The 22,956-nt window shown below is 33.5% G+C and overlaps 1 protein-coding gene across 1 annotated transcript in view; it reads right to left on the bottom strand.

The window, feature by feature from the left end:
• The window catches only part of LOC127221716 (uncharacterized), a 165,293-nt gene that overhangs the window by 120,548 nt on the left and 21,789 nt on the right, over positions 1-22,956 (bottom strand). The window contains 9 exon segments of the mRNA XM_051183729.1: positions 106-187; positions 3,297-3,397; positions 8,034-8,115; positions 10,765-10,832; positions 11,537-11,609; positions 11,700-11,728; positions 14,904-14,973; positions 17,759-17,826; positions 20,172-20,244. Of these exon segments, the coding sequence (XP_051039686.1) occupies positions 106-187; positions 3,297-3,397; positions 8,034-8,115; positions 10,765-10,832; positions 11,537-11,609; positions 11,700-11,728; positions 14,904-14,973; positions 17,759-17,826; positions 20,172-20,244 (646 nt within the window).

Here is a 22,956-nt window from a genome sequence, read left to right as displayed (position 1 = left end):
TATTTAATTAATATTTAGTACCTAAATTTCTAGGCTAGCAGAGTTTTCTGGTTCTGTTTAAAAATAAGCATCCACCAGATGATATTTTATAATAAGATTTCTTACCTTTCTCTTGACTAATTCCCATGTTGTCTTCTCTTTGATCTTTAACAGCAAATAAATGAACAATACCCCTTGGTCCAGATTGCTTAAAGACATGTTAGAATGAGAATCAATGATTCATTGATTGAATAATTAAAACTTAAATGTCAGTACTGACTCATAGAAGAAACCTAAGGCTTTACTTATTAGGAATGATAACCATTTGACATGACTCAGATTCTAGGATTTTTAGTCATACATATGCTCATTTTCTTAACTAGTTAAATTGGTATTGAAATATCAAATTACCACTTATGGATTCTTCAGGACAGTGTGAAGGCACCTTTTACTTATTTTATATTATATATTAATTTAAATATCATATTAATTATTAAAAATAAAACACATAAGTACCATTGGTTGGTTCTCTCCTGTGGCATCAAGAAATTTTTGTTCTTCCTCTGATGTATATTTTAAAGTTCGTTCTGATGACACAAACATATGTGTAATTAATACAAAATGGAAAACAGGTAGCATGAATTTTAGACCTTACATAGAAACTTTAAAATATTGATGATAATTCCAATTATCATTAAATGCCAATTGGCATTTAACATCCTAGTCAGAAGTTTCATATATGTTTAACCTTTGTCTGGCTAATTCTTGAAATTGGAAAGAAATGTGTCTTTTATGAAGAGCTTCAACACATTACTTAGAAAGTATAGTGTTCCATGCTCAAGAAATGAAGGCAACTTAAATGTAAATTAATATAAACATATAGCAACACACTTTTAAGAAACATATACACGTATAAAATCAAATGCAGTCATGCAGAATATATTTTCTACCTTAATGGAATGGTATCTCAAAACTAACTGGGCATTTTATCACCCAATTACTATTGCAAAACTTTCATTGAAAACATCATGTTTTTACAGCTGAAATGTTAGTTTCTATGAGTTTAATAATTTTTGATATTCCACTATACTTCTATTTCCTTCTATATCTTTGTTTATTTTCCTATGCATTAGCCTAGGGTTTGTTCAACTTTTAATCTGAATCTTTGTTATTTTAGTATTAAACTATATTAAATGTCTTTTTCTGATGAATTGGCAATCTTGAATATTGTATTTGTATAACAATTGTTACTGAATTGAAAAATTATTTGTCATGTGCCTTCTATGGGCTGGCCCTGGAGTTTAATGAGTGTAACACAAGATTTTGGGGTTTTCTTGATATTGGGTCATATATAACAGTTAATGAATGGCCAAGTCAGACTTAGAACAACAATTTCAAGTGCATGTCACACAGGAACAAGAGAGCAAGAGATGTGCCAACTGCAGATATATGTTGGTCTAATAACAGAGTGTGATAACCTCCTCAGCACTATGGCAGTGATGGATGAATGGGTAGATGAAGGAATGGCTGCATACAAAACAATGGACAGAAGTCAGGTTGTGGGGATCTCATAAGTCCTGTACACTTATATTGTATGTTATTGCTTGGGATGGATATAGCTTCTAAATGTGATAAGGATGCATATTTGTAGAACAAGTGTATAAATGGGTGGAAGTGATTTCCTAGAAGGAACGTTGCAATGTAGAGATCATGCATCCCTAAATCATGGACCATATCCTAAAATGTGATATGAATTCACAAGTACACAGAACACAAAATTTTTTTACTAAAATAATAAATGTGTTAGTACTGATCCCTGAAGAATCTAATCATCCTCAGTACTTTACTAATGGTAAGACAGAAGACGTGAAATGATATAAATGATGTGTTTAAGTCACTTGTATTTAAATTGTCAGTTTTCTAGTGACTGAACTCTCAAGGATGCTTGGTATTGCCTGATCTAAATTCTTTAACATACTAAGGTCATACATCCAATGCTTAGTGGTCAGCCCTTAATATACATGCACACACACACACACACAAGTACATCAGTAGTTTAGTTTGTGTGTGTGTGTGTGTGTGTGTGTGTGTGTGTGTGTGTATGTATGTGTTTATGCATGTAGCAATAATTAAAGAAGTCTTAAATTTGTGAGAGGATGTGAAAAGGAAGATCTAGAAGGAATAAAAGCAAGAGTGGAAATGAGGCAAACACAGTACTCATGTATTAAACTTTCAAAAGAAAATGTTTTCTTAAAGAAGTAATGTAGCTGATGTGTTTGCTTATAGGTAAAACCTATAATTAACATTTGTGAAACCCTGGGATTATCCCTAAAATTAATCTTAAAATATTTAAAAAGTATAAATATGAAGAGAAGACCAATAATGGGATTATATGTCCATTTAACTTAGCATATGGGGCTTCCAGTGACTATACTAGGAAATTTTGATTATTAAGTTACAGTAATTTGTAAGGTATGAAAAAAGGAAATTATGTGTCAGATTATATGGTGCCATTTGTAATTTGTTGCTGCAAACTTGAATGTATGACTGATTCTAGGTGAAGAAGTTGCTGACACATAAACTAAAATATAAAATAGATGTAGATAGCCAATATATCCAAAGGAATAAACAATTGAAATTATGTTTCTTGAAACACATAATCTACCCATGTAGTTCAGTATGGGCTTTAACTACTAAATTAACTACTGATGCTCCTCTAATTTCAAAAAGTGCAAAAAGCATCCTGATTTTCTTAACAAACCCCACCAAGGAGTCTGTCTCTATAGCTGGGACATGAATTTTCCTCAGAGATCTCACTGTGCTGTTACTCCTCTATCTGCCTGATGGTGACATTAAAAGATGGAAACAATCAGTAAAGATGCTCTTTCTTAAGACCCGGAGCCCTCCTGTATTTCCTGTGCCAACAAAAGCATTTGTATTATTGAGCCCAAATTTATGGATCAGCGAAATTACAATTTAGAATTATGTGAGCATTTCAAATAGTTTCCAGAGCTTTCTTCCAGAATAATTGGTGTTGAGGATTTACCTGAGTTTAATTTTCCTTCATCTTTCACTTCTAAGCACTTATATGGAAGGTGGTCACAAATTTCAATAGGTGTCTGGATGAATTGCAAAACAAATTATAAAAGTATTACATAGTTTACAAAATACAATGTATAACCCTGACCAAGAGTGTAAAAGTTGTTACCTTCAAGTTTGAATATTTCTTTGCAGTATCTGAAAAGACAGACAACCAATTATACCAAAATGAACATTAGCAACTAGACATAGTATGGAACTCAAAGAAAGGTGGTTACCTTTTTCAGTGGTACTATCACAACTTTGGGGAATTTTAGTTTTGCTGGTTGTGCTTTGGAATTCTGCTGTTGATTGAGAACAATGTGAGAAAATATATTGACTAAACATTAAAAACCAATTTAAGTACATTTACATGTATTTTTTCATACATTTTCCTGAGAAAACATATTGATCTCTTATAACACAAAGTGCATAATAGATTTTCAATATTAAGATAAGCTATGTATTATCTGAGGATTATTGGATATGAGTTAGCCAGGTGTCCTAAAAAGCAGTGTCCTGTTAATATAAGCACTTATAAGATATTATAATGTAAGATATTATAAAATATTCTTTTTCCCACCTGCATGTCTGTCTGCTACTCTCATGGCTATTCCTCCTGGTATTTCTAGTTTGAGTTTAGACCTTTAAAAAGAATCTTATTATATTCTGGTTTAGTAGACTAGTGGTTGTAGCTTCTTCTCTAAGATCCATATTCCCATTACAATGTTATACAGACAGAGCAGATTGTATTGATGAGTTTAGCAACATATATGCATACATATATGTGTACAACAACAACTTAAAAAAGAGGTCAGGTATTTGAAAGAGAGCATAGAAGTAAACATAAGAGAGTTTGGAAGGAGGAAAGGGAATGGTTCAATTAGGAAATTATATAATAATCACAAAAAATAAAAATAAAAATGCATTATATTAACTATGTGTTGAACAAAGTATATATAATAAATTTTCAATGATGAAATATGATTATCAAAAATTATGAACTGAATTTCCAGATTAATATATTTAGAACATGTTACAGTCTTTGCCTAGCAAGCACAGGACTCTTGTGTTTGGACCCAGGCTAAAAAGCCAAAGAAAAAAGAATAAACTCTTTCTTCCCAAGAATATATTATTTGTATGTATTATGTGAGTCCTCAAAGAATGTCCACTAAATCACTGCCATCTAAAATTTATCTCAAATGAAAATAAACATAAGATCTTGTGAGCTATTTGATTACAATTTGTAAAGTTATGTCACTGTGATTGATTTAGTAAAAATCTAAATGACCAATATCTAGGCAGAAGCTATAGCTGGACTTTTGGACAGAGAAAAGCAGCAAGACATACAGGAGAGAAAAAAAAGCCACTAACCACATTGCCACATGTAGATGAATAGAAATGTGTTTGTTGTTATAAGTGCTAGTGTGACAAGTCTTACCTATAGTCTGAGCTTTTATAATTATTATTAAGTCTCTCTGTCATCTTTTGTGAGCTGGTGGCCCAAAGAAAAATTTATCTATCTACCTAAGGCATCCAATGTCAAGCCATGTATACATATCTACATAAGGCCTGAGATAGCTAAGAAAAAATCTGGACAAGGAGATGAATGTGGCTTCCTAGTCCTGCAGTCTCTTCGGCTAGCTGGTGATCAACAGCATACAGAGATGCACCTACCAGCTGCCACCTGTGACTTGGAGCCAGCTGTCAGTGCCATCTGCCAGTACTATGTACCAACACCATGCACTAAACCTCATGGTCGATATGCTTCTATTCTTGTTTAAGGTGTCATACCTATGAAGCTTATTTAAAAGGGCAATGTAAAGTTATAGTCGTAAAAACTATGATAATAAAGAAAAACAGGTTAATTGTCATCTATAGTAATCAAACTTATAGAGATATGTTTTAGATAGATAGATGATCTTCAAACACTTCAAAGAGCTACAGAATATGGCATTAAAAATGTTTTAGTAACATAAGGCTTTTCATAACAGTGAGACATGTGTGTTCCTTGTAGTACCAATTTACTTCAAAAAAAGATGATGGCCATCAGAGAACATATATATGGAGTTTGCTTTCCTTGTGGCAAAATCTAGTTATTTGGCAAGAAATTGTTCTTACTTTTACTGTTGACAATATTCTATCCAAACTGGACAAACAGGACACAAACAAACAAAACAACAGCCAAGAAAGGATATGACAGTCCTTCCAAAATTGTTGCTTCACAGAAAAGTCTGTCAGATATTCTAAGCCCTTAGGCCTAAAATGGATGCCCCAGTGTTGCAGAATAATCTTGAGGGACTGTCCAGACAAGCAGCTTTTTCCGTTGTTTCATTTTTTTTCTTTTCTTTTCTTTTTTTATGGTAATTTTTTATTTTAATTTGAATAAAAGCTTGTTTTACATGTCAATCCAGTTCCCTCACCCTACTCTCCTCCCTTGCCTCACAACCCACATCCAATCCCCTTTCTGCTCCCCAGGGAGGGTGAGAACTCCCATGGGATGAGTTTTGGAAATCGCTGGCTCTGCACTTGCTCTTTACTAAGGTAATATTTTATCTGTCTGGGGACATTGATGGAGTTGAAGACTAGACAGTCATAATTAGTTTTCCTGAGATATCATAGATGATAAATTAGGTACACAGCATTAAACTTACCAAGATAAATAACAAAGTATTTTCTTCAAAATTGTCAGAAACAAATTTAATGGACATTATAAATGTAAATCTTACCTGGTAATTGTTCTGATTGTATGTAATTTTTACTAGGTTCAAGTTAAAACACTTTCTTTTTTATTTAGACAAAAAAGGGAGAAATGTTGCAAGATATTTGATTACACTGTGTAAAGACATATCACTGTGATTAGTTTAATAAAAAAAACTAAATGGCCAATAGGTAGGCAGGAGTTATAGCAAGGATTTCTGGAGAGACACAGAGAGAACACTGGGAAGAAGAAAGGCAGAGTCTCCAGCCAGGTGCATAGGAGGCAGGATAAGCAGTACAATGTAAAGGTAACTGAGTCACATTAAAGAATGTAGGTTAAAGAATATTTGTTAATTTAAGAACTAGGTAGGAATAAACCTAAGGTTAGGCCAAACTCCCATGATTAAATAATAAGTCTCCATGTCATTTTTTGTGAGCTGGAAGCCCAGAGCAAATGCCTGTTACAGTAAGAGGCTCAGATTAGTTATACTTGTTTACTTAAGTTTAGTGGTAATTATTTATGTTTATTTGATGCCTAGACACTATCACATGAATTGATTACTACAGCTTCCCATGTTCAGAAGTTCTTCTTCCTTCCAATAATGTAAATAGCAACAATGAGTTAACTCTGTTTTTCCAGTATTGAAAACAGTGTTTTCTAAATATTTAAAGTTATTTCTTTTATGAGCTTACAATATAATTACATCACTCCACCTTTTTCTTTTCTCCCTCAGAACCCTTCCATATACTTCTCATGTCTTCAAAATTCATGGGCTCCTTTTGCATCATTTTTGCACGTAGAAACACACACACACACACACACACACACACACACACACACTCATCTCTAAATACTACAACCTTTTCAGTCTGTATAAAGTTCACTTATATGCATGTTTTCAAGGCTGGGAATTTGTTTTAGAAAAATGAATTGTTCTCTTCCCAGAAGAATATTTCTCCAACTCTCAACCATTCCTTCCAAGTTGTTCTTTGAAGCAGGGACATTGTGGACCTTTTTCTGTCCACTTTAGCATGTCTAACATTGTTTTTACTCAGCTGTTGTTAGGTAGATAGGTTGATAAAATTTTATGTGCATAGATTCTGACAGTTCAAGGAAGCATAGTCTCATATCAATCTCCCTGATCCTCTGACTCTTATTAATTTTTCTGATGCCTCTCTGAGCCTTCGGGCAGGAGTTGTTTTATATCTAAATTGCTTTTTGTGGTTTGATTTTGTTTTTTGATGCAAACACATAATTAACTAACTTACGTTTCATGGAGATATTTCTTCATTTCCTTCACACTTCACTAGACAACTTTATTTATTCACTATAAAAATGTTATTCATTCCAAAATATTTTACTGATAATATTTCTTTGTGTTTCTATTCTTTATTGTGCCATAGGTTATTGTGATCACATTCCACCCCCTGTATGGAAGCAATGCCATAAGATTATACAGAAAAATTATGGAACCATAAAAAACTGGCTTGCCAAGATTCTAAAAAGGAGATAGAAATGTTATTTTATTTTTTAAATCTGCTTTGATATTTCTTTACAACTTTCCTTCTCTGGTAGCAAATGTTCTGACAACAATGGTCTTTTCCTTTAATCTTGTTTTCTCTTCAAATATCTTCTAAAATTGACCTATTAACCATTTAATGAATATTTAGCTAATCAGAAAGTGGAAGTCTAGCAGTGTTTACATCTCCTGCATTTTACAAACAAATAATCCAATAGATATGGAACCAAATGATAGGTGTGTAACAAGGTCTCCTCCAAAGTGTGATATATAAAACTTTTTAAAGATGTGATTAGTTTGGAATTTCCTTTAAAAATCTTTACCTAATTAAGTTTTTCCAAAACAAGAAAATTTCTATCCTACATGTCATCCAAACTGAGACATTAGAAGCAATCACACACTCTGTGGTGTACTTTATGAGTTACCTAATCACTCTATAACTAATGAAATGTTCATGCACAGTGCCTGATTACCATTTATTTGCTCCTTGAACTCACTCCTTTTCTTGCTTTCATGCCTCATCATTTTCCCTCCTTATTAGCATTCCATTGGTATTAGAATACATTACAATATGATTAACAACACAGATCCTTAGGTAACTCCACCAACTTTTGTGTTGCTGAAACTTGATAAACAAGTCATAGAAATTATTAGTGTTAAACACCTTTGTTATTATACATGTTATTTTGTTAGGATCATAACTTATTCCCAAATTTTAAACAAAGTCACATGACTTTCAAAAAATGTTATACTTACCTTTCATTTGTCCATCTACATTACGTCCTGGTCTTTCATTTGTTTTCCCATTAAAATGGCCATCACCTATTTGTGGACGATACTTAGAAACACAATGTTAAAATTAATATTAGCAATGGGCTGTAGAAATATTTTATAATTAATTTCTAAGAGTAACAAATTTCAAATTTTAAAAGAAATTACAGTAAAATATTAATCATGAAGGTAAAACTAGATAGACAAAATTTTAAATGCACATGTGGTAAGTGCTCTCTAGATCAATAATACCCTACACCATTATATTGGACATATCAAGTGATTCTAAAAGGATAGAGAAAACAGAAAGTCAACTAGCAGAGCTTCCTAAACATTTAAGTAAGAATCAACTCTGAATAACTAACTCTTCTGTGTTTTCTTTCAAAAGTAGAGTTTAAAGGAACACCCATTGTTTTAAATTTTTAAGTTCAATTGATTAAAATATAATATTTACCTTTAAATTATATTGAACAACAGAAAATTGTTTAAGAAACAAAACAGACACAAAAGATATGTTGTTGAGAATTCATACTGTGTAATCTCAAGAATAAAACACAAGAAAAAAACTCTTCTTATAGACAAATGAAGTTTTTAAACCACAATGTCAAGGCAGGATGGATGGTTCAGTGACTGAAAGCCATTCTCGGCCTTCCATATTATTCCATAAAAATCCCAGTGAATAACCTGGTGGCTTTTAACCCACTGTAAATGTAGTTCAAGAGTTCCAATAAATACTCTTAACTTTGTAGATGCTGCATGCACACAGCTGAACACATTTATATATAATATATATTAAAATTTTACTAGTAAAAAGATGTTAATGAAGAGATTGAAATTTTTATTTTGTTTGAATAAATAGGATGTCAATGTTTTTTATAATGAAAAAAGACCTTCTAAAGAGTATAGCAATGCTTAGTCGAAGAGAAGATACCTTTTTTTTTAATTAACTATTTACACTACACCAGGCAAGGCACATTTTTTGCCAACAAATATGAGAATAAAATGTGACTATATGATGCTTACTCTTCTCCTTAATTTTTGGTCATCTGAGGATGCAAAGAATAAAATGAGGAACACATGTGATAAACCTTGTCTTTGTTCAGATGGGTCTCAAGACACTGCTATGGCAGGTCTTACCCTTGAACACTCCCATTGCTCTGTCCTCTTAAGTGTCTTATCTGGATGTAGAATGGCATCATGCCATTACCACCCTCAGTATTGCCCATACTACAATCATCTGTGGTTTCATATCGATTGTTTGTGTAGATTTACGTTTGTATTGGGTTTTCTGTCTTATTCGTGTCACTTTGGACCTTATCTGGCATATTCAGTATCTTTTAAGCATACTGTTTATCTTAGTGAAAAATTTTCCATTAAAATATTTAAAGAGTATTTTCACAGCATACCAATACCAATTAAAAGTTTTAATTCTGAATTAATTCTACAAATAGAAATGTATTTACTATTGTGCATCCATATTGAACTGTCTTCACTAAATCCTGTCTTAGTATATTCTAGTATATATTGAAGAGACTATATTTCTGTTTTGCCTCATTCCAATGAAGGTTAGATTGTTGTTTTAATCACTTTTCTTTTGTGAAAGCTGGTGCTCAAATTGCTTTCTCCCTTTCCTTTCTTCATTCTGTGCTAGCAGTTCCTGAGCTGGTGCTGATGATGTTCATTCTAGTTCTACCCTACAGTCAGTCTTCTCTGAAAACATCCCCAATGACAGATCTATCATATACTACTAAGGGAATATAAAACCCTTTGGAGTTGACAATAGCAACAACCACAGCTGTTCAAGGCACTCAAACACCAAAAGGCCAATTGTGGAAGGAAGCCTGGCCCTGAGAGGCATTGACTTGATAATATGTAAGTATATATTTAAAGTAGTTGATAAGTATAGTTATTTAACCTGAACCAGGATAGCAAGATATTGTGGAAAGCATAATATTGTCACATTTACCCTGGGAGTAACTAACAACCACTTACTTGTACTTAAGGCCTGTGCAATAGTAGGAGATCCATGTCTGCTACAATAAACTTATCTAACAAGCTACAGCTGATGAGGCCATGGAACCTAAAGGACAACCTACAACTGCCACTTTCCTAAAGCAGCATAATCCCTCACTGCTTTCCATTGTTATACTTATACCCAGTGATAAATGCAGCACTCTCTCCCATCAAAGAAACTTTATTTTGTAGCACCCAGAGACTATTACAGAAAACTACAGCTGGTCAAAATGTAGAGAACTACTGTTCATTGTATGCTCTTCCACTATTCTACATTAAGCACTAAATGTCTAGATTTAATGCTTAAGGAACATCGCAGAAGATGAGGCAGAAAGATTGTAAGACTAGAAGACCAGGATATTTTCTGTGAGATATAGTGTCTTCTAAAAGAAAAATAAAAGAATGTAAAATAAAAAGAGGACAAGAAGTGGAGGGGGTTAAGGAAAAGGTGTTGGTCTGGGAGAAATTGAGAAAGAGAGTGGGGTGAATATGATCAAACTTTGTTGTATGAACTTTTCAAAGGATTAATAATAATTAATAAAATAAGAATAATAAGAATTACTTAATAATTAATGTTATATTAGCAAAAATAATAAGAAAATAAAATAAGTTTGAATAAGATAACATATATATTTTCTTATTATGTGTGCTATGCAATTAAAAATTAGCAGTATTGAACTAAACAATTGAAATATTTTCATACCAGTGGCTGTTTGTCTTCATTGCCAAGTGACAGAGTTTCCTCCAGAGATTCAATTTCCAAATCTGATTCTGTGGCAAATATATATATCACAAATGTATTAAAAAGAAATAGTATTTTTTTTCAATCAATTTCAATTTCTGTCAGATTTTTAAAAACCCACATTGGAAGACCTACAGTACTAATTTATTTTAATTTAGATGGACAGAATCTTGCTCTACTAATTGGCTAGTCAATAACTCCTGAGACAAATTAATCTCTAGCTGGACATTCCCAGGTATATGAGATTACAGGAGTGTCTATGACTCTCAGGTGACCCAAAGCAGTTTGAAAACTGATGGATCTTAGAAGTGTCATAAGTATAGACATCCTTAGATACACAGATGACACATGGTCATGAAAAATAATTAGAAACATTGATGCCAAACCTCACATAAAATCGTTATTATGTAATTTGTTCCTTCTGAAGAAGTTACATGACAACATTTTCCTTTCCTTTACTTTTATTTCCTGACACTATCAATATTGGATGGGAAAATAAACTTTAATAATGGAAAGAGTGCAAGCATTTCAAACATTTTATTTAAAATACCTTTTATAATTTTATAAATTTTATTTAAATTAAAAACTATCTTATTTTGCATATCAATCACAGTTCCTCTCCGTCCCATCCTCCCATGTCCACATCCATTTCCCCCCCTTTCCAGCATTGCATCCCCCATCCTTCCAGGAGGGATCATCAAAATCTGTCAAGTAGTTTGGGGTAGAAATTTACCTATTTTGAAGTGATGTGAGTTCACCATTTTTCCAGCTTTATTGAGAATGGGCATTTTCCCCTCAATGGAAGACTGTGTTGATTTAAAAGCAGGATATTTAAATTTTGTATACTTCAGGCAATATATAACAGAAAATTAAAGGCAAAATACATAAATAATTACCTTCATGTTAGGAAACATCCAAACTTGACCTAAAAAGCAAAAAGGAATAATAACATAAGATGTAAACAGAATGGCAATCATATTTTCATAGTAAGTTCTGATGAAATTGAATACTTGTTTGTAACTTTGAAAATCATAAATTTTTACTAAAATTAACAGTTTGTACACTAAAGAATTGAATTCTTTAATGTCTATCATTAAATATACTTGGCATGTCATATTACTATAAATAATTTTCATGAAATGAATTGCAAGTTCTAAATACAAAGTAAAATAAGTCAGAAAATAAATGTCATATGACTTCTCTCATATGTTAATGGTTGTACATATTTATAATTAACAGGAAAGCATAGGCAAGACTATAGCTGGGAGATATGAAGCAATAGGAAGAATAAGGCAGAATTTGAGAGTTAAAAATAGAATTATATTTATGTATGATTAAACCCATTATTCTGTAATTTACTTAAAAACTTCTAAATATTGAAAGAAAGTTCCTGCATTGAATTTTATCTCCCATTAAATACCAATGCCCTTTCTAATACATTGATGATTCCTGGCAGTTATAGAAAGAAAGTAAGTGGATGTCATCACCCCAATCTTAGCATTTCTCCACCTACCACTAAGACTAGAATCTGCTATGGTTAGTTTTCATTTGGATACAAAAATGCTGAGTTCCACACATCTACGTATTCTTCAGATTTCTCTTGTTTATTTCTTTTTTTAGTTTACCTCACAATTGCAGGCTAGAGTCCGTAATCATGGTAAAATAAAGAGGACAGGAACTCAAAGTTGCTAATTTTTATCACATCACAGTCCAAAGCAGAAAAGTGTATTAGCACATGGATGCCTAATGTCCAGCTCACCCTATCCACTATGATATAGTCCAGCACTCAAGGTTAGTAAGTGTTGTCACCCAGAATCACCTACCTAAGTTGGGTTTTGTTTCATTTTGTTTTGTTTTGTTTTTTTATATACTCCTACTGCTAAACAGTACCTCCTGCCTTTAAAACTAATTCAAAACTAATTTCACGATTTTAAAAAATTCTACTTAGTGGACTATTATCACCATGGATATCCTCCCATTTAGCAATATTACCATAGAATTGTTACTTCTGCCTCTTCCTCTTGTTGGTACCAACAAGCTTGCTGTAAGAATGCTCTTAAAGAAAAATGATACCAAGCTATGACTGTCTTCCAAAAGGCTTTTATCTATATGTCTCTAAAAAGAAGCATGATATGGACAAAGAGGCAGTCTCTAAGGCATTGTTATTACTTGAGAATTTATTGTAATTATAAAGGATCTGACATCCTGAAGCTTTATTTTTTAATTCTTTCCTCAAATATCATACAAATTGGGTGCTTTATTTCTCAACATGAAACTTTGATTATGCTTAGTCTTCACGTGGACATTTACTGACTTGGGAAAATACTTGAAACCATCAATAACTTCAATATATCACTTAGATCAAGCAGAGTGTAATTTTAAAGGCATTATGTATGTATGTATGTATGTATGTATGTATGTGTATATATATATACATATATATACATATATATAATCTTAAGGATTCATATAAAATATTTCACTAGAAATGATTAAGCACAATTTCAAAACAAAATTAAGTGATAGATGGAATCAAATATAGTCTTGATTAAACTGTTCACTACCTTATAAGAGTGTCATTTCCAATACCTATTGTGCATTTTCTCTATGCAGTTATTGTCAACTTTCTATAGCTCAATGAATGTTACCATAACAATCCCAAGAAGAAATATCAGAGAACCCTTTAGAAAAATTGTTTAGTGTACCTTTATTTTGCATTACTGGAAAACCAGACTTTTTGTTTTCTGGTATTAAAGTGAGAATTAAAGTGTACTATCTGACATCATTCAGTTATTCGTTCTGTGTGTGTATATTTGTGACAAATAGACCAAATATATCTGCTTCTGTCTTTCTACAAAAAGGGAACATTAGCAGATAGGAAAAGCAATTTTTACATGGGATCAGAGACTGAAACTTCTGTCTTTTTTTTGTATGTGAACATTTATCAGCAACAAAAAATTATCAGAAAAATGTAAATTGAAAATTCAGTACAATATAACAGGAACACTGTAAATATGAAACCAATCAACATGAATAATAATTTAATTTTGATATCCAAGAGTGAATTCTAGTGTCAATGTTTAGATACCTCTTGTTCCAAGGACATTCACTAAACAATCACATTATCTAAATTATACCATCTCAAGTTAAAAACTTATGCTACTTATTCAAATTATTCCCACCTGTCTGCCTAAGGTCAGTGCAAATTAATTATCTCTTTGGTGCTTGAAATTATCAAGAGAATTGATTGACTGCAGTTCCTCTTTCTTGCAAAAGCCTATGAAGAAGTGAGGATCTAATCTTTGTTTTTACTGGTCACTTACAGAGCCACCCAAAGTAAATTCTCTGAGTCCTTCAAGCTTTCTAGTAAACATCTCTTTTCTAATTATATTAAATATACACTGTTCATAAAAAAGCCTTTTTTCTTTCTGTTTTCATCATTTTACTTCACTCTTCCTTATTTAGCATCAGTATTTAAGGATATAAAGTTAAAATTGTCATACCATACACACACACACACACACACACACACACACATATACACACAAACACACACATGATTTCATTTATCTGATAACACATTCACCTTTGCCTAATGAAGTAGTTAATTCCTTCTATAGTTATAAGGAATTTTGTTGTACCTCTTAAAAAATTTAGATAATAAATTCGATCTTTATATTCATCCAATGTTATATTGCCACATGATACTTTAATGCTTAAGTTAATTTGATGCTTAATTAAATTTAATGCTTAGTTTAAGAGCAATTAGAAGATTCCCCTACCTTTTATCCACAACTGCCTCATACCCATGCATTCACCCCTATGGCACAGTTTTTCTAATTCTCCACCTCACCTTCATTATTCTCCTTATATTTTAGCATCCCATGATATTAAAATAGATTGCATCATGACAAAGCAATCCCATTTTTAAACCTATCAATCTGACACTAAGCAAGTTTTTCAAATTAAACATATATCTTAATGCATATTAAATGAACATTACTCTTTGGTTAGTACTGCTCCTTAATCACTTGTTTTAAATCATTGTCCTATTTTAAGAGTTTTGTTTTGTTTGTTTGTTTATAACATTTCATTCCTACCTGTGTTTTGTCTACTTGTATCTTTTTGACTCCATTCATCTGTTGTCCCAGAAAAATCACCATCATTACTCTGGAAGATGATCAGAGGTGACTGTTAAAACTGGCAACAATTGGAATTTCACAAATGTCTTTTGATTTTTACAAGATATTTAAAATTCCAATTTCAAAAGCATTTAGAGTGGAAAATTAAGAAGAAATGTACTGAAGGAGAAAACATTTAAAAAAGAATTTGTTATGACTTTCTGGATCCATACACTTTTTGCAGTCATAAGGCCACTGACTTTGGAATCTGGTCTTGGATGGCAAGAGGAATCCTCTAATATGTGCTCTATAGCTCTCCGGAATGTCTCAGTAAGGAATGAATACTAAATGTTTGCATTATAGCAAAAGTGTTTTCAATAAATTTAATTTCACAAATGATACAGCATTTAACATTCTCATGTCATTCAATGTCAGAAATTGTCTGAGGCAGAGTAGCATAGGTAGTGTGTTGAGAGGATTTACACTCCTTAATACAAAACAGAAAGGTTAGTACGTGACATAAACAAGTATTTGAAACTTCTAAACTTGTCTTGTATAAAATGCTTACACATAGCAAGACTAAAAGGATGGCTGAAATGTTGCATGTGTTCCTTTACAGAGTGTTCAAATAAATAGGAATGAAATATGATGTGTAGGTATGCAAATCTTTTGTGATGAAGAAAGATATTCCATTTCATAGGAAGTCTTAGTAAGAAGAGAATCCTATACACTTTTCCTCATCAAAAAATTAAAAATATGGTAAGCACTTATTGGCATATTGGATATATATTAAAATGAAAGCATGCACTTTGACTATATGGTGGATATTCCTCCCCCCCCCACTTGCTGGTCATCTTAGACTACATACTTAGGGGGGGAACACCTTTGATCTATTGATGTCTCTGTATAGATATCCCTCTGAAATAGTCATATGGATAACACAATGTCGTCCTCACTCTGCTGCTCTGTTCCATCCTCAAAATTATTTCAAAAAATACATAACTCAGTGTTCACAAACTCCTTCAATATTAGCTACATTAAAATTCCTTGAATTAATTGGTACAGGAGACTTCTTCCTGAACATAACACCAGTAGCACAAACACTGAGATAGACAATTAATAAATGAGATCTCAAACTGAGAAGCTTCTGTAAGGCAAAAGGCATGGTTGACAAGACCAAATGGCAGCCCACAGTCTGAGAAAAGATCTTCAATTATCCCACATCTGACAAAGCCTGATCTCCAAAATATAAAAAGAACACAGGAAACTAGTCAACAAAACACCAAATGAACCTATTAAAAAGTGGGGTACAGAACTGAAGAGAGAATTATCAATAAAATACCAAAATGGCTAAAAGACACTTAAGAAAGTGCTCAACATCCTTAGCCATCAGAGAAATGCAAATCAAAAGAACTCTGTGATACCATCTTACTCATGTCAGAATGGCTAAAATTAGAAGCACCAATGACAGCTTATGCTGGAGAGGATGTGGAGAAAGGGGAACTCTACTGCTAGTGGAAGTTCAAACTTTTACAGCCATTTTGAAACACAGGAAAATGGAAATCAGTCTACCACAGGGCCTGGAAATCTCACTCGTAGGCATATACCCAAAAGATCCACAACCATGCAACAAAGGCGTCTGTTCAACTATGTTCATAGCAGCATTATTTGTAATAGCAAGAACCTAGAAGCAACCTAGATGCTCCTTAACTGAAGAATGGATAGAGAAGATATGGCACATTAACACAATGGAATAATACTCAGTGGGAAAAAAATCAATGGAATCTTGAAATTTGCAGGCAAATGGATGGAAGTAGAAGAAACCATTTCAAGTGAGGTAACCCAGTCACAAAAAGAGGAACATGGCATGTACTCACTCATATATGGATTTTAGACATAAGGCAAAAGATCACTAGCCCATAATTTACACCACTAGAGAAAGTAGGATACAATAGTATACAAGGATACAAGGAGAATTCTTTTTTTTTTTTTTTTTTTTTTTTTTTTTTTTTTTTGCTTTTGTCTCCCTGGTCCCACATGTTCTCCTCTCCTCCCCTTCTTTTTCTCCTAACTCCCTCTCCACTCACTGACCCCCACTCCCAATATGCTCAGATCTTGTTCATTTTCCCTTCTATAAAGGACATGGTATGAATCTCTTAGAATTCTCCTTGTATCCTAGACTGAGGAAAGGAAAGGGAGAAGCAGTGGCAATCCCTGGGCTGGTCCCCACATGTTCACTATGGTTCTATACTACAAAGTCAATCCTCCCCCAAAACACCCATTCCAAAAAATTCAAACATAAATATTCAAAGGGGATTCCAAATCCTGTATTTGACAGCTACTAAGGCCATTCAAACATTAAAAACCTTACTGTGGGAAGGAGAATAACCATGAAAGACATTGAGAACCATCTTATAACCCCATTCTCCCTCTCAATGGAGAAAATGAAGAAACTATAGATGACAAGAAATAAATAAAACTTAACACTTATGTTCATAATATGTTACCACAAACATGAAGTGAATGAGAAGAGTAGTCCTCTAGAATGAACCAAATACAGATGCCTTGTTCACAATTACAGCTGTTTAACCATTATGTGATCACATATTTTCATTTTATAAGTATCATATAGAGGAAATGGCAGATTGTCTTTGGATTATCACAATCTAAAGATAATATTTGACTATGTACTAATTTATGTTTTAAGAATATTCTAAGTTTAAACATTAAAGGTTAAGATTGGGTAACATAAAATGCAATTATTATCTCACCATAGTATGTAACTAAATAAAAGTAAACAGTAGTAAACAAAAAGAAACGAAATGTCTTCATACCAATGACTGTTTATCTTCATTTTCATCTGAAAGTGTTTCTTCTAGTGATTCAACTTCTAAGTCTGATTCTGTAGGTAAATGTTTTTATTTAGTTAACTTGTGAAAAACTATTATGTTTTAAATATGACTATTTTATAATAATATATAGGTATACACAATTGCTAATGATGTTTTAAATTAAAAATTTCAACTAAGTATAATATTGAGCAGAATATTTATAACTCACCCTTTCTATCTAAATGAACAAACATACCAAAAAACATATCACACAAAAGTCATTGTAGGGTAACTTTTATTCAAATCACTACATTTTAAACAATCCTTTAATTATTATTTTGTATAAAAATACCTGATAATTGAACAAAGTTTTCTCTGATACAACTGATTCTCATATTTGAAAGGTTTACATCTACTGTCTTGTAAGTTTCACCATTTGTAATTTTTAATTTATTTATTCTTTAAAATTTCATTTTACATTCCAACCACAATTTTCCCTCCCACCCCTCCTCCTACCCGCCATGCCTTCCCCAGTCCACCCCAATCCACTCCTCCCAACAGGTAAGGGCTCCCATAAGAATACAAGAAAGTCTGCAAAGTCTACTCACCTTAAGATTCCACTTATTGAAAACATCTAGCATAAGTAAAACCATAAATATAGCAAAAGTCATTTGGCAAGAGGCAAGAGTGAGAGTGACTGCTCAGTAAGGGTGGGGTTTTCTTAAAAGGTGATGAAAGTGCTCTTAGACTAGGTAGCTACTGATGATTGTACAACATTCTTGATGCAAATGGCAATGAATTACAGTTAAAGTGGTACATTTCATGTTATGTGGCTTTTACTTGAGTTTTACCTGAAACTCTAATCAAATATTAGTTGCTGTCAATGTGTCAGGCAAATTGATTAAGATATCATTGCTCTCACTGGGCTTTGAAGTTCTCCAGAAACTGACACCCTAAATAATGCAGAGTACTGGGGTGCTCACTGTTATTCATACAGCTGCCAGGGGAACTTGCATCTTGGGTGATAGTGTGATAATGACATCACAGCCTTCCAAAGGAGGCAACTGAGCAAGATTCTAGGAGGATAGATTGATGAAGCAGTTAATTCTGCATACTCATAGAGCTCCTTTTGTGGGGCAGGCTCTGGGCTAGTCAAGAACTCAGTGATGGTCAGGAACGGAGGCCATTCTTCATAAAACTTCCATAGTTAACCAAATTATCAACTACCCATACACTGAGGTGAATTCTATGAAGAAAGGCTTATACTATACTGTGAAAGTGTAAAAATAAATAGCCTGTCAGTTTGGGTTGGGAGACTCCTCCTTGCTGGTTAGCTCTCATGGTGACCACGGATGATAATGAGTCTTCCAGGGAGAACTGTCAAATGCAGTATTATCATATATACATAAAATTTATTACTTTGTTTCATTTTGAATTCCAACCACAGTTCTCCTTCCCACCTCTCTACCTGGCACTCCCTTGCCTCCCCTCAGCTTTATCCACCACACCCATGAGGAGGAGTGGACTGGGGAAAGTTTTACCTTTTAAAACCCACTCCAATATAGAAAGATTTTCTTGATATCGCTCTCTCTCCCTAAGTAAACAAGCAAATTTTTTCTGTCATATGCCTTACTACTCCATTGACTTTTAATCCTCCCTTGCATTATATCATCTTTACATATTTCTACCTCTTACTTCTGTACTAGAAAGGTTTTTTTTTTCACATTATCTTTTTTGCAATCAGTTTTTTCTATATTATTTGTAGTAGAATCAAAATTATTTGACATTACATGGCAAAGAGTAAGTGAAACATGTTAGTGGTGGCTTGCAATAATTAATAATCTGATTTTTCCAATTCCATGTTGAGTTTAGATAAAAATAAGAGCAGAAATGATGAGTGTAGGATATATGAGAGTCAAGAAAGGCAGAGACTGTGTAAATGACAGTGTGGTTTTATCAGGGGATGTCATGAGCAGCGTACTAACAGGTTTAGAAGCAGCATCTTTTCTGTTAACTGATAGTCATTTACCCCTGACAAATATCAATCTCAGGCTGTAGACCCCCCAGGTATGTGATTATAGAAGCTACTACAGCTCCTGGGCCACCCAAAGCAGTTGTAATACTAGTAGATCTTAGCAGTGTTGTAAGTAACTTCACAATTCTTAAGTTCAAAAAGGACATGCAGAAGTTTGAGGTACTGAAACAGTAGGTAGAAACATTGACATGGAACCTCTCATTTTAAAATTCTTATATTGATCTTTTGTAGAAGTTATGTTTCACCATTGGCCTTATCACTATTTACATAAAACGATACAATCAACACTACAGAGAAAACACATTTAAATTTAAGACAAATGCAAATATTTCAAGCATTTTAATGGACATTTATTCAGAATGATTTGTACATATCATTTACCTATTATGAAGTGATGTGAATCTGCTGTCTTTCCTGCTTCATTTAGAATGGGCACATTCCCTTCAGTGGAATACTGGGTTGATTTAAAAAGATGATATAAAGATTTTATATACTTCAGACAGCACATAATTAACAATTACAGGAATAATTACCTTCAAGGTAGGATGCATCCAAACTTGAGCTTAAAAGCAAATGAGAATATAATCAATGTTTCATAAACAGATCATCACTCATATCTGTACTTAATTAAGGTGAAAATAAATTCTCATTTGTAACCTTTAGTTTGGAATATTTGGAGATGATTTTTCTATTCTAGACAACCACATGATAGAAATATAGTAATGGAAACATACTCTTAAAATTAATACAATATTTTCTAAAACTCATAATTTGTGCATTAAAGTATGCCTTTAATGTTGATTGTTAATCAAGCGAGACCAGTTTGTTACATTGTATGACTCTGAAGAAATTTTTCTTCTAATTTATTATTTTAATGTCGATCCCAGTTCCCTTTCTCTCCCTCCCTCCCTCCCTTCCTCCCTCCCTCCCTCCCTTACCTTTACACTCTCTGCCCTCTCACATGCACCCTAACCAACCTCCCCTCCGATCCCCCCCAATTCCATATGTAGGGCAATGCCATCCAGTTGGGGTCATGGAGATCTGACAGGTCATGTGAAGTAGCGACTAGGACTTCTCTCCTTTCTCTAGGTTAAGGCAGTTATCCCTCCATGGAGGATGTGTTCACAAGGACCTTTTGTGCACCAGGGATCCATCCTGCCTTCACTGTCTGAGGTCCCTTAGACTGCTCAGTCCTTCTGGTTGAGACCCATATTCAGGGGGGCCTGAGTCAGTCCCATGCTGCTTTCCTAGCTATCAGTCTGGGGAGCCGTTTGCTCCTCTTTGTTCAGGTCAGCTGTCTCTATGTATTTCTGCAGCCTGGTCTTGTGTTCTCCATCTGCATCTGGGTTCTATTTCGACTCCATGTTTAGGCATGAGTGTTTGCTTCTGTTTCCAACAGGTATTAAATGAGGGCTCCATGGATAAGTTAGTTGTTGATCTCACTCTCCAGGAAGGGCATTTATGGTAGCCTTTCCACGGTTGTTCATATTGTTAGTTGGCGGCAGTCTTGTAGGTCTCTAGACCTTTCTTTGGGCCAATTTTCTTTTCAAACCAATATTGGCTCCCTCTTTTGTGTTCTCTCTCTCTCTCTCTCTCTCTCTCTCTCTCTCTCTCTCTCTCTCTCTCCCTTTTCTCTCATCTGTCTTCTATTCCTACCTGGACTCAATCTAGGAAGACTGAGGAAATTTTTTAACAATATTTTATTTAAATTTTAAACAACCTTGTTTTACATATCAATCCTAGTTCCTGCACCCTCCCAACTTCCCCTATTGCACCCATCCCCCTTCTGCCCCTTCTACCTCCCCCCGGGGAAGTTGAGGCATTCCATGGAAAGTCTTACTCTGAAGAAATTTGTAATATGAATAGCAAATTCTAAATATTAGAAAAATAAATTCACAGAAAAAATGCCATGGTCATCAAGTTTTATAAGAGACATGAAGTCAGAGATAATAGTATGGCAGAAAGGGGGATTGGATAGGGGATTGGTGGGGGCAGACGAGGAGGGGAGGGAAAGGGAACCGGAGTTGACATGTAAAAGAAGATTGTTTCTAATTAACTTAAAAAATAAAAAAGAAACAAAATAAACTTCAGATATTCATGAGTGCCATACAATTTGAATTCATTCATAGGCATATTTTGTATCTTTACTACACAGGAAACTGTCACATAAATGTAATCAAACCAAATGCCTATTCTCAAAGAAACCATTTGTTTCAGGGTTTCACAGAGCTGAGGGCACATGTTCTGTCATTTCCAAGACTAGACAGGAAATTCTAACAAATATAGGTATTTTCAATAGGAAATTTTAAGTTACAGATGTAATCTATAAGTGAATTAAAACTCAAAACTTTTTTAAAACCTGTTGATTGACTTCATTTACTCTCTGTTTTCTCTGTAGATCGTAGCCTTTACCCTCTTCTTCATCACTCTCCTTAATTCCTAACAATCTTCAGGTGTGAATGACCTCACTTGCCACTCATACATCTAGTGCTACCCACAATTAAAATTACTTTCTTCAAAGTAAAAAAAAAAAAAAAGTTTAGCCCTTTAATATATTGTATAATTAGTGACAGGAAAATAATTTCTATCCTGTCATTTAATTCTACTTCAATTTTTATTATTTGTGTTAGTGTATATGTTGTGTGTGCATGGTGTGTGCACATGTGTCTGTGCAGGTGCATACCTATATATGCTCAAACAGAGCCAGAATAAGACAATAGATGGCCTTTCCTAACATTATTCACCTTATCCTCATGAGACAAGATCTGTCACTGAATTTGAAGGTAGGCATGTAGTCAGAATATCTCAGTGATCCTCCTGACACTGTCCGCGAAATGCTGAGTTACAGGACCACACTTTTTTATGTGAGTCTAGATATTTAACTCAAGTCTTAATACATTCATAAAAATAGTACCTTTTTCTTAACCAAAGACTCAATTCTCCAGTCTCTGTCTTTCTGAATCATATGTTATTGTCACACAGAAACGCAGATGTCTGTATACATATGCCTTTATGGATAAACAAAACCTGCACAGTCTGTTTAATTTTACTCTGTTCTGTTTCAAGTATATATTTCTTCAGATGACTTTGTGTATTAAAATGTTCCAACTTTCCCTTGACTGAATCCTGAATCATTACCTCTTTGGCCTGCAACCCTAGATAAATG

Source organism: Phodopus roborovskii, unplaced genomic scaffold, assembly GCF_943737965.1.
Source record: "Phodopus roborovskii unplaced genomic scaffold, PHOROB, whole genome shotgun sequence".
NCBI lineage: Eukaryota > Metazoa > Chordata > Mammalia > Rodentia > Cricetidae > Phodopus > Phodopus roborovskii.
The sequence above is the reverse complement of the archived record's forward strand: the minus strand, read 5'-3'. Positions and strand labels throughout refer to the sequence as shown.